Source organism: Anastrepha ludens, chromosome 6 (genome assembly GCF_028408465.1).
Source record: "Anastrepha ludens isolate Willacy chromosome 6, idAnaLude1.1, whole genome shotgun sequence".
NCBI lineage: Eukaryota > Metazoa > Arthropoda > Insecta > Diptera > Tephritidae > Anastrepha > Anastrepha ludens.
Genome location: NC_071502.1, coordinates 61,668,078 through 61,685,293, shown reverse-complemented (window position 1 = coordinate 61,685,293; position 17,216 = coordinate 61,668,078). Strand labels below are relative to the sequence as shown.

The 17,216-nt window shown below is 37.5% G+C and overlaps 3 protein-coding genes and 2 non-coding genes across 5 annotated transcripts; 2 read left to right on the top strand and 3 right to left on the bottom strand.

The window, feature by feature from the left end:
- Positions 1–9,216: 9,216 nt before the first annotated feature.
- LOC128867731 (probable trafficking protein particle complex subunit 13 homolog) lies at positions 9,217–11,102 on the bottom strand. Its single transcript, XM_054109188.1, has 6 exons — positions 10,950–11,102; positions 10,712–10,897; positions 10,447–10,648; positions 10,075–10,387; positions 9,881–10,009; positions 9,217–9,824 (listed from the first exon to the last, which is right to left on the bottom strand). Exons 1-6 carry the CDS (start codon positions 10,987–10,989, stop codon positions 9,378–9,380), a joined length of 1,317 nt encoding a protein of 438 aa, XP_053965163.1. The 5' UTR covers positions 10,990–11,102; the 3' UTR covers positions 9,217–9,377.
- A 330-nt stretch (positions 11,103–11,432) lies between these two features.
- On the top strand, positions 11,433–12,526 carry LOC128867835 (anaphase-promoting complex subunit 10). Its single transcript, XM_054109377.1, has 3 exons — positions 11,433–11,714; positions 11,806–12,042; positions 12,103–12,526. The coding sequence occupies exons 1-3, from the start codon at positions 11,597–11,599 to the stop codon at positions 12,294–12,296; spliced, it is 549 nt and encodes a 182-aa protein (XP_053965352.1). The 5' UTR covers positions 11,433–11,596; the 3' UTR covers positions 12,297–12,526.
- Positions 12,527–12,712: 186 nt separating this feature from the next.
- On the top strand, positions 12,713–13,277 carry LOC128867836 (small integral membrane protein 12-A). The gene is made up of 2 exons (XM_054109378.1): positions 12,713–13,000; positions 13,058–13,277. Exons 1-2 carry the CDS (start codon positions 12,871–12,873, stop codon positions 13,189–13,191), a joined length of 264 nt encoding a protein of 87 aa, XP_053965353.1. The 5' UTR covers positions 12,713–12,870; the 3' UTR covers positions 13,192–13,277.
- Positions 13,278–13,645: 368 nt separating this feature from the next.
- Trnar-ucu (transfer RNA arginine (anticodon UCU)) lies at positions 13,646–13,718 on the bottom strand. Its single transcript has one exon. It is a non-coding gene; the product is annotated as a tRNA-Arg (tRNA).
- A 230-nt stretch (positions 13,719–13,948) lies between these two features.
- Trnar-ucu (transfer RNA arginine (anticodon UCU)) lies at positions 13,949–14,021 on the bottom strand. The gene has a single exon. It is a non-coding gene; the product is annotated as a tRNA-Arg (tRNA).
- Between the last annotated feature and the right edge of the window lie 3,195 nt (positions 14,022–17,216).

Sequence of the window (17,216 nt, the reverse complement as noted above, 5' to 3'; positions counted from 1 at the left end):
ATTTCTTACTTTCTCGGCTGCAGGGCTGCTTTCCAAATGCGCAGATCGTAAATTCTTTATTCAAAAACACTCTTCCAAAACGGCGTAAAATAGCTCTTTTACCATCTGAAGTTTACGTCTTCCAGCGAGAAAAGTTGACCCACATATACTCGATCAGATTTAAGTCCGGAAATTCAGATGGCCACCCTAATACTTCAATTTGTTTTTCCTGAAACCAGCTGGTTGGCACGAGACGCATTTTGGCAAAGTTGTCTTGCTGAAATATTGCGTTACTATCTGAAGGGTCCTGCATAAAGTGAATCAAGATTTCCTGTAACAGATTTATGTAACCTTCTGTGTTCATACGTCCCGAAATTTTTCACACGGGAGTCTTGGTGTGGTAACTGAAACCATCCCAAATAATCAAAGAACCACTTCCCAAGTTTCGCTTAGAAGAAAAATCTTTCAAATAATGCCGGTAGTAATTAAAACTATGATATTATCAGGTTGGAGTTTCTCCGTCCAAAAATCATAACACCATAAACTCCTTTACTACCTTTGCAATTGTCCGGGTTTATCAAGGATAAGATTGCGAGCTTTCGACAAACCATCCCGGGAATTTTTATATCCAGCGAAGTGACTACAGGAAATAGCACTCTTCAAAACTATTCCACCAAAAGAGCAGAGAATTGGGGTATTTAAACTGCCCCAGACGTTAATTAAGTGTGCAAAAATGTTATTTAACGTTATATCGCAACCTACATCACAAAAAAATTATGTGGATGTTCGAGTTCAGCGACCGATTTTAAATAGAAATCGGATGATCTCCTTCTCGAGTTTTTTTTCGGACGAAAACTACGGCGGCCGCCGTAGTCGAATGGGTTGGTGCGTGATTACATTCGGAGTTCACAGAGAGAACGTTGGTTCGAATCTCGGTGAAACACCAAAATTAAGAAAAACATTTTTCTAATAGCAATGGCAAACCTCCGAGTGTATTTCTCCCATGAAAAGGCTCCTCATAAAAATATCTGCCGTTCGGAGTCGGCTTGAAACTGTAGGTCCCTCTATTTTGTGGAACAACATCAACACGCACAGCACAAATAGGAGGAGGAGCTCGGCCAAACACCCAAAAAGGGTGTACGCGCCAATTAAAAAAAAATATTAAAAAACTAGTGTAATTAATGGACTATCAATAAGTTCGTGCGGTTTTACAACAGATGGCGTAACTTGATTATTATTCCATCGATCCACATTTCCAAACATTCATTGGAGAGCTACTGTCGTAAGGCACAAACGTCAGTATAAGTTTTTTATTTGAAGCGTAAACAACAATATTTTTACCACACTTGAAAATGTCGAATTTCGTGCCAAATAATGTGTTTTTGCGGGGAATTCTTCTTCATTATTTTAATATGAAGAAAAAAGCAGCCGAAAGTCATCGTATCTTGGTGGAAGTTTATGGTGAGCATGCTCTATCTGAGCGAACGTGCCAGAAGTGGTTTGCACGCTTTAAAAGTGGTGATTTTGGCTTGGAAGACGAAGAACGCGAGGGTGCGCCGCCAAAGTTCATGGATACCGAATTGGAGGAATTGCTCGATCAAGATCCGGCTCAAACGCAAGAAGAGGTTGCAAAAACTTTGGGAGTTGATCAATCAACCATTTCCAAACGTTTAAAAGCCATGGGAATGATCCGAAAGGTAGGCCATTGGGTGCCGTATGAATTGAAGCCAAGAGACGTTGAACGCCGTTTTATGGCATGCGAACAACTGCTTCAACGGCACAAAAGAAAGGGTTTTTTGCATCGAATTGTGACTGGCGATGAAAAGTGGGTCCATTACGACAATCCAAAACGTCGGGCAACGTATGGATACCCTGGCCATGCTTCAACATCGACGTCGGCGCAGAATATTCATGGCCTGAAGGTTATGCTGTGTATCTGGTGGGACCAGCTGGGTGTTGTGTATTATGAGCTACTGAAACCGAATGAAACGATTAGGGGGGATGTCTACCGACGACAATTGATGCGTTTGAGCCGAGCACTGCGAGAAAAACGGCCGCAATACGCCGATAGACACGACAAAGTTATTTTGCAACATGACAATGCTCGGCCACATGTTGCACAAGTGGTCAAAACATACTTAGAAACGCTCAAATGGGATGTCCTACCCCACCCGCCGTATAGTCCAGACCTTGCGCCATCCGATTACTATCTCTTCCGATCGATGCAACATGGCCTGGCTGACCAGCACTTCCGTAATTACGATGAAGTCAAAAAATGGATCGATTCGTGGATTGCGGCAAAACCGACCGAATTTTTCACAAAGGGAATCCGTGAATTGCCAGAAAGATGGGAAAAAGTAGTAGTAAGCGATGGACAATATTTTGAATATTAAATTTGTAACCATTTTACGTCAATAAAGTTTCAAATTTCGAAAAAAAACCGCACGAACTTATTGATAGTCCTATTACAATGCAAAAACGTGAGACGATATTGCAAGCATTACAGTTTTTAATGAGGGATCAAAATTACTATTAATACCACATTTTACAAAAACAATGTTAAATATTTACTACAAGCAAGCAAATTTGTCAAAGTTAGATAGAGTAGTAAATGTTTACTTAGATAGATAGATTAATAGACAGATTGGTATGAAAATAGAGATATGCACCTCAATAGATCTTAAATTGTGTACTCTATTTTTCACAATATCTCACCCAGACCGAGTTCTTTAGATAAACCTCTGAGTATGTGCCACCTTCTGACCCTAACGGGTCGAGATGCTTTTGTGACTTCGTCTCTGGAGACAAGTTAAACGACAGCAGTCGTTAGACGATGTCCCGAGCCTTTGCAGATGACTTCACATTCTGCAGTGACCAATCAAAATGCCTGTGAATATTTTGAATTTGTTCTTAGGAATATTTTATTATCATCAGTCTTGTGCAGACCCTTGCTTCCACCCCTTCGGAAGGTTTATGAGATGTATAAATCTTTTAAGAAGTGTCCACTAACCGAACTTCTATATTTGAGTCATAGTCACGAGCATGACGATACAGCCTCTATTATACTTAATTTATCTATTTGTGTACTGTGTTCGTGAGTCGTCGTACTTATTACTACTGTTTTCCATCGAATGGCAACATCACACATTTTTTTCATCCGTGCACATCGCACTTTTTTCGAATCAGTTTTTAGCTTATTTGAAGACTAAAAGAACTGCAAAAAAGATCTTCGAAACAAATTCACTAGGCGATAGAAGAAGTGGTCGGGCGAGAAAAAGATGGTGAGATGACGTAGAAGAAGACATACGAAACAAGGGCAAATCTGATGTCAAGAAAGAAAATGAAGTCCGAGTGATGTGGAGGCGAATTGTAAAGGAAGCAATGGTTCACCCCGAACAGTGATGCTATGACGATGATAAAGACAGAAAGAAATTGGCTTCTCGAATTACGGATCAAGAAACCGAAATACTCGACATACGCTTTTGGGCAATGATGCTGAAGCAACAACCCTTGACCGAATATAAATCCATGTGATTCCGATAACCTAGAACCGACTGAGGGATTGCCATCGCCCAGTTGAAAAGTTTAGCCATATATGTCAATTGTAGGCAAACTTGTTTTGAATATAAGCAAATTTAAGGCCTCTTCAATTATCCAAGCGTTAGCAAGTGGCGAATAGATGAAGCAACTGGTATAAATAAACAATCATTGACAGCACAGGAAAAGAGCTGTCAAAAATTACATTTGTTCGGAAGCACTTAATGAGTATTAGTAAGGCCGCGTTCATTCATGGACACATTTGTTGCTTATGTAGTTATACTTGACGGTAGCACAACAGCGCAAATCTTCATGAATTGGCAATAGGCCGCTCCCTCTCCCGTAAAGTAATAACTAACGGTTGCCCGCGGTGGTAGGGAAATGGATCTGAGATGGGTTTTTAGTGGATGGGTGAGAGGAAAAAACCAAAAAAAAAATTTGTTGCTTCAACTCGTTACTTGTGATGCTCGTGCTCTGTCAACACCTGTACAATCTAATGAAATTCTCTTGAAAGAAGAAATTTCGAAGAGCTTCAATTCTGCTATTAACCCTATCGACTATTTTTCTTCCCTTACATTTCTTATTAGCTTTTTCTCATCTTGCGGCACTTAGATTAAAAACGAGAAGAGTTAACGTAATTGTTTTGCAAAGAAACAACCGCTAACCTCCATTCTTGTTAGGTGTTCCATTCGAGGAAATGTTTGTAACAATTAATTCGAAAACTCCAGCAGTTTGTTCCTATAATTTTTCCCAACACTGTACTCTAGCATGCATGTATTGAAAATTTAATTTAAACCGGAAGTTGGCAACAATCTTTTGCGCTGATTTAATAACACGAAATAAATCTACTAGTTTTTTAAGTTTACACGCCGTCCACCCCGCCAAGCAACAACCACAAGTCTAGCCATACAGCATGCAAATGACAGTGGAGAATTTATTTTGCGAGCGATAAGAAACTACATCGACCAAATGTTTTCAAAAAATTGTCCACACATAAGAAAATGTGTACATACACATATGGTCATCAAAATAGGTACGCTGCCTTCATCTATCGATTTCCTTATGATGTTCAGAATAATTGAAAGCTTTTATTGAAATTTCGTTTTTTTTACAAATGGCATCACTGCTTCGTTGTGAATTTAAAAGATATTAAGTTGCGTTATTGGCTGCACAGCTTCGGTTATTTTTATAAAGTGTTAATTTGCGTGGCCACTAAAATAGGTACCTTGCGGATAACTCTCGCATTTTAACTAATTAAGTGAAAAATATTGAATGTAACGTAAATAGCGAATTAGATAATTCATTTAATAACTAATAATTAATATGAATTTATTTCAAAGATGGCTCGTGCGCAGCATTGCGCAGTTGAGGAGTGGAGGCTTCTTGTCAATTTTCGAAAACAAAACAATCGTACAATTTTAGCGCTGAGTCTCTTGAACGGTCCGAAAATTTTGTTGTAAAAGCCCAAAAAATCCACAGAACGACGTGGTGGCAAAGAGAAAATGAGTTGCACTACTGATAATTTTATTATGATTCTTGCCAAGAGGGATGTTTTTAAGTCATCAAAGGCCGTTGCACCTAAAGTCAACAACGTACTATCAGCGAGACTGTACGTCTCGTTATGTTCATCTATTGAAACAAGCTAATTTAAGGAAGAAGAAAAGTTTTGGGCAAGAGGGTACGAAAAATGGTAATAATAAGTGGAAAAATGGTATAACATACTTTGGAGCGATGAAACAAAAATACATTTTATTTACAATTTCATTCGAACTGATGCTGGACGAAATGTCAGATGTCCTAAAGCACAAGAGTTCTCACGGCGGTTCTCAAAAAGGTTAAGCGCCGTGGCGGCAACATGATAACAGTGATTTGGGGATGCTCCTCTTGGTATGGAGTAGGACCAATTCATCTCATAACCAATAATATGGATAAATTAATTTACAATGGCAATAATATTCCAATCCGGTGACTTTATATGCAAGATAATGACCCAAAACACTCCTCAATGTTGGTACTTGAATGGGTTTTACAAAATAATGTTGGAATTATAGATAGGCCAAGCCAGTCACCCGACCTAAACCCCTTTGAAAATCTTTAGGAAGATTGAACGAAACGAATCGGGAAGGTAACATTAAAAAATTAGAAGGATTTATGGCAAACAATCAAAGAACTATGGTATTACATTCCACAAAAACCTACCCTAAGGGTCAAATCTGGATAGGTAGGAGTTTAACCTGTAATAGTATACAAAACGTAATTGTGCCAAAGTTATGCGGGTATCTCGGGGTAGCTGGAGCTCTTCATCGGCTATGGATGGTGGTTAGACTCCGATAACGGCACTCGGGGGTCGGGAGCTGAAGAAGGTGAGAAGTGTCAACCGCTGAATGCCATTTATAGTCTGTCTAAACACTATTCGGTCCAGTAGTTGTCAGTTTGTTTTGTCCTGGATCTCGTCGGCGTAATATAAGACATGTATCCTAAAATGCTGGGACGTTTTCACGACAGTCGGTTCTACGTTATCGAAACGAACCGGATTTATATCCGGCCAAGGACTGTCACTCCAGCAGCATTCCCCGTATGTAAGTATGTGGGATATTTATGCTGCTACAACAACAACAACATGCTGGGAGGCGGCTCTGATTCAAGCAGGTGTCTACATGGGTGGGACCTGCAGTAGCACCCTAGCAGAAACTGTTTGCTGAGCAGTTTGTTGTGGTCCTTAACAGGAAGCATCTGTGGCTCGTTATGAAGGTGTTGTAGTGGGTATAAGAGGGGGCATCCCGTCGCTATCCGAATAGCAGTGTTTTGAAATGTCTGAAGCTTTGTACACTACGTATCACTAGAACCAGGTCACCAAACAGGCGCAGCGTAATTTGGGACCAGCCGACCAATTGCTTTAAATGTCGCCAACAACATTTATTTATCTTTGCCTCTAGTACTGCCGTCTAGCGATTTGAGGACCTTTTTGCGATTTGGAATTAAGTAGCAAATTGCGGTTATGTGCGTAGAGAAAGCTGTCAAAGGTAACTCCCAAAATATTGGGGTTGTTAACAGTCGGTATCGTCGATTTTGACCTTGAGTTGCAGTTTGCCCTCCTTTGTCCAGGTGCTAAAAAGGGTCGCCGTAGACTTAGTGGTCGAAAGTTGTACATTCCTCGCAGTGAAAAATAGTTAAAGGTAGGTAAGGTAGTCGTTTACTTTGGCGCTCAAACCATCAATGTCATTAGCCAACGCCATTATCGTACAGTCGTCAGCGTAGAAGACCAGGGAAACTCCCTCTGGTGGCTGGAGGAGTCTCGATATATAGAAATTGAAAACAAGGGTGAAAGGACACAACCCTGCGGAACACCTTGCTTTATCTTCCTCCGTTTAGAGATTAGGTCTCGAAATATTACTGACGAGTGTCGGCCACTCAGATAGTTTGCGGACCACCTCTTCAGTCCTAGCGGAAGTGTCGCCTGTAAAATGTCACCACATGGAAATTTCCTTTTTGTTCCTATTGTCATTAGTTTAAGACATCAAGACGCTATTCACAAATATGAGGAGGAGCTCGCCGAAACACCTAACAGAAGTGTACGCGCACAATATTTATTTATTTTGTATCTTATATATATATATATATAATTGGCGCGTACACCCTTTCTGGGTGTTTGGCCGAGCTCCTCCTCCTATTTGTGGTGTGCGCCTTGATGTTGTTACACAAATGGAGGGTCCCTACAGTTTCAAGCCCACTCCGAACGGCAGATATTTTTATGAGGAGCCTTTTCATGGCAGAAATACACTCGGAGGTTTGCCATTGCCTGCCGAGGGGCGACCGCTATTAGGAAAATGTTTTTTTTTAATTTTGGTGTTTCACCGAGATTCGAACCGACGTTCTCTCTGTGAATTCCGAATGGTAGTCACGCACCAACCCATTCGGCTACGGCGGCCGCCGTAATTTTGTATCTTAATCCATGAAATAAAAACCACATACAATTGAATGTCTGTTATTATTTATTTAAAAAACTTGCATTTTCCATATGAATGTGGAGGGTACCTATTTTAATGACCATATCTGTATGTGTGTACGTATATGAACATGCTTGTATGCACATGAGCGCAGGCTTGTAAACATCTCCTCAAAATCTAATAAATTACATATGTATGTATGTACAGATAGGTGTGTATGTATGTTTGCACACACGAACGAGCCTGCTTCGCCATGCACCGCACCTACACCGCCAACGCCCCACCACCGCCACAGCGTCCAATCAACGAACTAAAAAGTCGCCACCTGCAAGCAATCGAGGACACTATAAAAAACAACAACAACAAACTCCAAACGACATACAACAAATGTGCTTCGGACAGTTACATATTAAAAAATGCGTAGACTTGCAAACATTTACTTAATCGTAAATTTCGCTTCAAACAAATTCGAAAACTCAATCAAGATTTACGAGCCAAAAGGCGATGTAATGATTAAAAAATAGAAATAAAGCAATAAATAAAAAAATATTGGCATTTTCTCACCCAAAATAGCAAATTGAGGCAATATATGTAAATGTATATGTGCAGATATGCCGTGGCAAGTGTGTGTTTCAGTGTATCAACACAAACTCCTGTATACACACATAAATACATAAATATTACACGTTGTTATATGCCTAGGCGCAACTGCTTTTAACATTTTAGTATGCAATTTCTTAATGAATGCAAATCAACTTTGATTGAGTGCACCGCAGCGCATTATCATAGTTGTAAATTCACCGATAAGTACCGAAATTTTTATTTTATTTTGACAGGCAATAGTTTAATAACCGATTAAGTACAATGAACTTTTGAAGGCTTCAACAAATGTTTGGCTCAAGTACGTGGACACATAGATTCAATATAATTGAATAATATAATTGAAATATTCACCTGCGAAGTCTTTAATAAAAAAGAGGTTGTCTGTAAAGTCGGTTTACTGACGATAGTTTAACGTAACAACGTCATAAGAAAATACTGACGTAATGGTTGCATTTTTCAAAACAAAATTTTAATTTTATTTGTTTGATAGATATTTTGTATGGATATAGAGAAGGAGGTAAATGGAATCGCAATGGAATGGGTCAAGTTACATTTACCCAAACGTTAAAAATTACGAACCATTTATCAAATTCATGAAAGATATGTTCAATTTCGATTGTGCATCAGACGTTAATAAGTCAACAACACTAAGAGGCACCATCATCGATTTGCCTTTTTCACGACACTTTACACTCGAAACACTCCCTTTCATTTCCTACTTTTTCTATTATCGTCCTATTCTCAACAGAGAAATGGTTCATTACCATGCACACAGGAAGAAGGCATATGCAAATACAAATATGTGAATTTATATGAAATATGCGCATATACATACATATATATGCTCACTCAAGTGGGAGAGAGCCAGATGTCGAAAGTTGCCAAATGCGAGGGTCGATTGTGCTCTTTGTCGTACGTTCCGCGCTCTCGCTTGCAGTTCAAGCAAGGTGACGGCGCATGAGCAAGATAACGATGATTGAGCAAGATAATGACAGATTTTTTCGTGCGTGCAGCCGGCTAAATCGTATTATAAGACGTTATCACGTCAAAAGTGATGTTTAACATTGTAAATAAGAGTTCCAAGGTTTTTGCTGCAAACTAAGAGGCAATACCCTTCACTTAAAAGAGGAGTAATGAAAAGAAAAACATGTAGTTAAGTACATATAGAGTAGTACTATTACATTTAAACTATTACAATGGTTCGGTAGTAACGATAACTTAGATTTAAAAATTGTCAAATGCCGTTCCATAACTTCACTTGAATATTCATCTGTATACACTAATTGCCGTAACATTTTCCCTTAAACTTCTTCAGACCACTTGTAGCTGCAGTGTGCGTTCCTCTGTTTGTGCTGATAGCGCATTATCGTAGCGCACAAATTTGTTTACTTGGAATGCTTCATCTTCGTGATAATCCGAATCGACGACGAACACATCAACCACCTTTTCGATTATATACTGTTCCTGTTGCTGCACATTTGTAAGGAATAGTGGACTAATTTTTACAAGACCTAAGCGCGCTGGGCATACTGTAAGTGGAAATTCACGCTGCTCTCCTGGCGCTAATTTACCAATCGAAAACTCAGCTGCCCCACTATAATCGCATCCGAATTCAAGTTGTGTTTCTAATTTGACCATCAAATCCATTAAGCGCTCGGCAGTGTTTGTAACGCGACACATAAATGTGAACGGTTCACCTATTTTCACAATATTTTGTGCATTGATAATCTCAAGCCGCACATCTTTGTATTCGAATGGCTGGAATATATTAGTTTTGATTAAATATAAATTTAACAAAACCTTACAATATTTACCAAACGTTGCAGCTGACTGGTCTGCAAACGCCCCTTCTCACCAAGATTCGAACGCCATACAATGTCTAATTTACCCACCGTATTAGCTTGCCTTAAAGCTTTAATATCTTTTGCGATTTCTGCTTTAGGCTACAAAACCAAACTGCGTTTTATACATTTGGAAAGGGATGCAAATTGCACGTATCTATAGTTACCTTAATGCAATATAGAAACTGGCAGCTATTATTTGGCTGCAGCATGTTTTTTGAGGAGAACACTGACTCGCCGTTGGATAGTGTGTTAAGTGGTGTCACGGTATAGTACTCGGAGCTGTCCAATTCGACCTTCTCTAGACAAAAAGGTCCAGTGGTAATATTTTGTATTTGCGCTTCCAAGTATATCTCATCCATCTCTGCATTATAAAATTTGGTTTTTACATCAAGTGGCTTGAGTACTTGAAATTTGAAGAATTTTCGAAACGATTGTGGGAATCCAGCGGGCGTGGTGTAATTTACTTCACAGACTAAACTGGAATATTATGCGGGATACAAATGAATAAACTCATCGTATGTTTCATTTCTACCTACATATGCGTGCCTATCTCTTTCACCTCATAGCGTATTACGTCGTCCAAAGTTTGATCGGGCGAAAGTGTTGTCGTTGTCTGCTTCTCATTCATAGGCAGATTGATGCGCGTGGTGTTTGACTGTAGATCCGCCTTTACTGTAACCCCTTCCACGGAATACGTGGTGCAGTTGTGCACACAAATGTAGCTGGCAAATGTTTCACCTTCACAAAAAAGTTAACAGTCACAAATGGCATAAAAATGTATGTGTTCTTATTGCATAGTACCCAAATATATGGAGCCAAATGATTGTGGCAGTAGCATAAATTGTCCCGCTGCTAGCGTTTCCGCACCAGCAACAGTGGTACTTTCGTGTTCCAACATGCGGCGACGAAAGGTTTGTTGAGGCAAATCACGATTCTCGCAGGAAATCACCTGTGGGCCGATGAGTGCAGGCCTGGTCAGCCGCATCACTGCAAACTCATGCGGTTAGTTTTTATGTTATTTATTTATTCTTAGACTTACCTTTCAACGCCAACAAATGTTCACCCTGCTCCAGACTCATTGTAATCTCAATTTTTATTTTTGCACATCACAGGTGAAAATTAAAATAAACAAATTTCAGCTATTTAACAACTTGAAAATGAAAATGTCAAAAGGTAAATCGTGAAATGTGTCTATATTGCCATATCGCCAAATGTTTTTACAATATATTATATTGTGAATTTTACATAATAAAGACTCATGATTGAATAATAATTCAATTCTATAATTGAATCATGGTAAAGACATTACTCGATTAAACAGAAATTAAACTTTTTAAAAAAATACTTGCATTACGAGTTTTTTTATGTGATTTATGATGTACCTTCTGCTCAAATATGAACCAGACTTTATAACAGAAATTTAAGTTATTTTAAAACAAGTATCTCTCTCTTTTTCGTTCATATATTACAGGAGCTACTGGCAACCCTAACCGAAATCGAAATAAGAAAAACAACGAAAACAGCTGATCAATGCCGGCCGACCACTATTTGACATTTCTTTACCCCTGCAAATCAGTAAACAAAAATTCTAGTTGCTTTTTTATACTGCGGTATTTGTAAGCTAAATCTACAATTTCATTGAAGACAAGTCAATATTATTCCCAATTCCTATTGATTTTTCGCAAAATGGAAGGTAACGGCGATGAAGAAATCAGCAATCAGGACCCATTACCTCTTGAACGTTCCGGCTCAGTGCGTGAAATTGGCAACCAAGCTGTGTGGAGTTTATCGTCTTGCAAACCGGGTGAGTACTAGCCTATTGTACAGAAATCTGTAAATGGATCTATACAATGTGTTATATGTATGTGAATCTAGTAATGGCATGTCTTCCACAGGATTTGGCGTTGAACGTCTGCGTGATAATATTATTGACACATATTGGCAGTCGGATGGTCAACTGCCGCACCTTGTCAATGTACAATTCCATCGCAAGACGCGAATCAGTGCTGTTTATTTGTATGCCGACTACAAACTCGATGAAAGCTATACACCGTCGCGTATTTCTTTAAGGACCGGCTCAAACTTTAATGACTTGCAAGAACTGCAAAACCATGAACTTTTCGAACCAACAGGTGGGACCATTTAGAGCAATAATATGTTATATACATATATTAACAGCTAACACATTTCAGGTTGGACTGCCATACATGTAGAAAATGGTAAATCTCGGCCCGTGCGCATATACATGTTGCAGATTGCTATCGTGGCGAATCATCAAAATGGTCGGGACACACATTTACGGCAGATACGCATACACGCGCCAGTTGAGAATTCAAAGGAGAAATTCACTTCTATTAATTTTAAGAAATACGATAGTATACGATGAAAATATTGGCGCAACAAAGTGTGTAAAAACGCAATTGTTATTTTTTAATTTTTTAGCGTACTTTAAAAACTTACCGCTAAATCCTGCTTTTCTAACAATAAAATCATTCTAAATTGTATGTATCAAGTTCACTTTTCTTTGGTTTCCATTAGCTCGGCTACTTTCATCACCTTCTGGCCAGGCATTAAATTCCATATAGGACAATTTATTATTAAATTCATAAGTCTATTCACTCACTATTTGAAACAGTCACATTTTGTTTTGATTTAATTAGAAAACAATAAACTTGTCCACTTGTTACACTTGCCTTTTGTTTATACGCGACCGAATATTTCAAGCGCGTTATTTAAATTAGACACAGGGTGATACCACTAAACCGAAAAAGCGGGAGTGTGAAACGTCAAAAAATTAGAACCAACTTATAATCAGCTGTTTAATACGTGCACACCGGTAAACATCTACAAATATTTCGGATTTAAGTGTGCTAGCCGCAATAATATATTATAATTATATAAATATACCAAAAACTACCAATTTTCTTGAATAAAAATCAAAAGCTTGTAATTTGTGAATAATGTGGCCAATCCTAATGGCGGTACTCCGTCGCAATGCTGTCTACATAACACTACCGATTGCTGGTGTCGTGGGCTTCATTGGTTATAACCTCGAGCGAATACTCTCGGACAGACATACTCCATATAATAGTAAGTGTGCACTGCATCATTGTGGAGTATTGCGTTTAGAAATATTACTTTTTTCAGAATCCATACAGGAAAATCGAGCTGAACGACTGGCCGAAGAAGAGCTAACTAACCCCACACATGTGGACAAGTTGCGTCTAAATGTAAATATACTGGAAAGAAATCTGCCTCCTTCGTTGCAGCCAAAGTCATGAATTAAAAGGTGTTAGCTGTTTGGAAGGAAAATAAATATAATATGTAATTTTCATTTCTTTAAAGGTTTTGCTTTTTATATGATATATTTGAAATTATGTAAAAGTGTCAATATGATAATTGTTGTACAGATCATATAATAGAAAGACAATTTAAAAATTTAAATTAAGTAAAGGAACGAATTAGCACATTAAATATCCGTATATAGCTCGCATTAAACAGTTAAATTGCTCATCAGTTTCATCTAAATATGTTCTTATATATGTATAGTCCCTCATATGCCAGAAGCATGATGTACAAATATTTAAATTTTGAATTAATATGTTGACTGGAGAATACTGGATTAGAAATGAGGAAAATATGAGCTCTCCAATTTTTTTTTTATTTATACCAACCCACATTGGCATTGGTAAGCAACAATCACAGCAGCAACACTTTTCTGTCATAATAAAAAAACATCCCTTGCGGGGATCGAACCCGCGACCTTTGGATTAGAAGTCCAACGCGCTATCCACTGCGCCAAAGGGACGAGTGGAGGCGCGTATTATATTTATCGAGACAGATATTATGCAATATTAATTCTCAAAGTAAATTGCTTCGTGTTAGTACATTTCATAGGCAATAATTCCAAAACCAATATTTAAAAAAAAAAAAACAACGTTTGTACATACCTTAGTCTTTAAATTATTTCCTTGAAATGTTATAATATAAATAACATATTTATTTAAAAAAGTAGTTATAGAATTTAACTTACTAGAACATCCCTTGCGGGGATCGAACCCGCGACCTTTGGATTAGAAGTCCAACGCGCTATCCTCTGCGCCAAAGGGACAAGTGGACGGTGGTTGCCGAAAGTCTTATATAAACCCGACGACTGCATTCAGAGAATGTTTGACGCTATTATTATTCAAAGCAGGGTGTGTTTAGAGAATAAATAATAAAAACAACAATAATATAAACAGGATTCGACTATAAAAGTAAATGTATTTACAAGTACAAACGTATATACGGATGCGTATATATGTATACTCTTAAGCCAAGTTAAAATTCATGCAGACATAATATTTACAATTTAAATACATATGTACGATAAGGGTAAGGATAGCCAATATATTAGTAGGAAGTAATAATTCAAAAAAACTTTCACAAGTACAGTAAAAGTTAACATTTTTAAGGTTGCAAATCATTAAGTTATCCACCAAATCCGTTAGCTTTCATAACAATACTGAGCCTATAAATACAGCAGTTCACAAAAGTGAAGCGCAGCTAAAAACTCATAAATTATATAAATTGGCTGACGTCACAACTCGAAAACTATTCAACTATTTCCAATTCTTTTATTTATATAAACACTGCATGAACAATTTTAATAAATATGTATTAGGCCGTTTTTGTCCCAAAAAGAAGAAGAAAAAACAGAAGAATTCAAAATGAACATGTGTATATCCTGTCACAGGCGCGCAACCAGAATTTTTTTCGGCGGAGGTTTCTCTCATAAATATAAATACATACATATATGAAATAAGTACAGCTTTGTAGGTTTCCTTACAGTACTTAATTTATAAAAAGTAAAAAAAAAAAACATAAAAATTAATATACAATTTAGGTGCTAACTATTAGAAACGACACTTATTTCAAAATAAATTTTCCATTTTCCTTTTAAACACGTATTTTCATAACTGTTTGCCAATTTTATTTAAACATATGATAAACTTAAAAACTAGTGGAAAACAATTTAATCGCAATTCTTTATTAAATATATATATTTTTTTAAAGCATGTGAAATGCACGATTTGGATAGGGCAACTAATTAGAAACAGTAATGTATTATCAGATCAACTTAAAGATTATGTTAGTATTTGGTTCCATAACGCTTTTGCTTCAACACTGCCTCACATCGATTGCGCATTGATGTAATGAGATTCTGACAGCGCGCCACAGGTATTGCTTGCCATGCCGTTTTTACTTCGGCAAAAAATGCATCCATATTTGGGATATTTTTGGCACTCACGGCTTTTTTAACGACACCCCAGAGATGCTTTATTGGGTTTAAGTCCGGACTGGATGATGGCCATTCCAAAACGTTGATGGAGTTTTCGTCGAAAAACTCTTTCGTCAACTTTGCCGTGTGCTTTGGATCATTATCCTGTTGAAACTTCCATATAACAGGAAAATTTTCCTCAGCCCACGGCAACATTACATTTTTTAGTATATCGACATATTTCTCCTTATTTAAAATTCCATCAATCCTATGGATTGGGCCAACACCATTCCACCAGAAACATCCCCACACCATGATTGATCTTCCACAATGCTTCACTACCCGTGAAACGTAGCGAGGATTGAATTCTTGGTTGATTGGCCGTCGAACATACCTTCTACCATCTGGGCCTATGCGATTTATCTTGGTTTCATCGCTCCAAACGATATATTTCCATTGATTTGGAGTCCATGACCAATGGGATCTCGCAAAGACTACTCGCCGTCTCCTTTGTATCTTGGTTAGAAGGGGCTTCTTGCGTGTTGCTCTGCCATGCAGTCCAGATTCGACCAGACGCCGAGCAATTGTCCTCTTGGATATTTCGAAATTATATTGATCCTGAATTTCCCGTTGGATGTTAGTGGAAGTCCTTTTTGGGTCTCTTTTGGAGATGATTGCTATCTTGCGGTCAATTTCTGCTGAAGTTTTCCGGGGCCTTTTCTTACGTGGAACATTGTCAATAGTCTTTAAAAGTTGGATATGCTTTAAGGCGTTAAAAACCATTTTTTTTTTTTAGCATTTGACTTGCTTAGAAATCTCACTGTACGACTTTCCAGTTTTACGAAGGTCAAAAATGAAGCTGCGCCGGGCAGGTGTACAGCTGCTGCTTTTTCTTGAAGACGAATATTTTAGTTGCTTTTAAACAACCAATTTAAAATATATACATACCAAAAAGTCGATTATATTACTATTAAAATAACACAACTTGCCGAATATGCTTCCATTGAACAACTGTTTCTAATTACTCGTCTCAGTTTATTTACCTTGAACTAAGTAACCCATACACTGCGTTGGATAATATTAACGGTACTTCAGTTACACAACTACAAAACTAGGCGCATTGGGTAGTAAATAGAGTATCAAAAGCAATGCAAATGATTTTAAGAGAAAAAATAACGGTACATTTAAACAGTTTAATATTATGCTCATCAAGCGTTTATCAAAAGAGAGCGTTTCTAATTAGCTGACAATAGCGTACATATATGTATGCAAATAAATGAAAATAAAAAACACATTCAACGTTCTAACAAAAAGAATAAGTAAAATAAAAAAAAAAACATTTCTTTAGTGAAAACAAATTAAATCCAAATCACAATGGAACAAACAATAATGGAAATAGACAATAAGAACTATAATTTCATTTCGCTTTTCTAAAACTCTTTCTCTCGTGGAAATTTATGTCTTTATGTCTATATATATACAGCACATCCATTCAACCGCTCTTGTGGCATCGTACTTCTCAAAAATGTTTTGAGTCGACAAAGTAATAAAAATTATGTTGTAAGTTGTTATGGGAGGAGTGTATCTTTTCGGCATTGCTCAATGATTTCTAATACTCTTTTAGAGCTCAAAATCTCCTAAGCCAGCTCTACAAAAAGTATGCACTTTTTTAATTTCGAATAGCATTATCGTACAGCTCAACGTATTATCGGGAAAAATGCTTGAAAGCCAAAGAGTATATACCCATGGGTTTGTGTTTTCAAATGTATTGACCAGCACTTTTATATTTTTTGGAGTGTAACTTTTGACCAATTAATGTATTTTAAAATTTTTTTGTCGTGCTAAGTATGATGAAAAGTGGTATCCTTTGAACCTCCTTTGCATGTACATATGTATATTTTAATCCAAAATTAGCTTCATGCAAGCATGAACGAGGCGCAGGTTAATGTCTAGTAACTGTTAAGACATATAGTACATATTATTGGAGGTTTTAATTTTTTGTTCAGGAAAATCACAAGAAATGTTTTCATAAATTCTTATTGAGTG

Bases quoted from the DNA above. Each gene is read 5' to 3' on its own strand.
- LOC128867731 (XM_054109188.1), bottom strand. From the start codon at position 10,989: ATGAGTCTGGAGCAGGGTGAACATTTGTTGGCGTTGAAAG. The intron at 10,649-10,711 runs GTACTATGCAAT...TTTTTTGTGAAG, and splicing joins ATTTGGCTCCATATATTTGG to GTGAAACATTTGCCAGCTAC. The intron at 10,010-10,074 runs GTAACTATAGAT...TTGGTTTTGTAG, and splicing joins AGTTTCTATATTGCATTAAG to CCTAAAGCAGAAATCGCAAA.
- LOC128867835 (XM_054109377.1), top strand. From the start codon at position 11,597: ATGGAAGGTAACGGCGATGAAGAAATCAGCAATCAGGACCCATTACCT. The intron at 11,715-11,805 runs GTGAGTACTAGC...TGTCTTCCACAG, and splicing joins TTTATCGTCTTGCAAACCGG to GATTTGGCGTTGAACGTCTG. The intron at 12,043-12,102 runs GTGGGACCATTT...AACACATTTCAG, and splicing joins TGAACTTTTCGAACCAACAG to GTTGGACTGCCATACATGTA.
- LOC128867836 (XM_054109378.1), top strand. From the start codon at position 12,871: ATGTGGCCAATCCTAATGGCGGTACTCCGTCGCAATGCTGTCTACATA. The intron at 13,001-13,057 runs GTAAGTGTGCAC...TACTTTTTTCAG, and splicing joins CAGACATACTCCATATAATA to AATCCATACAGGAAAATCGA.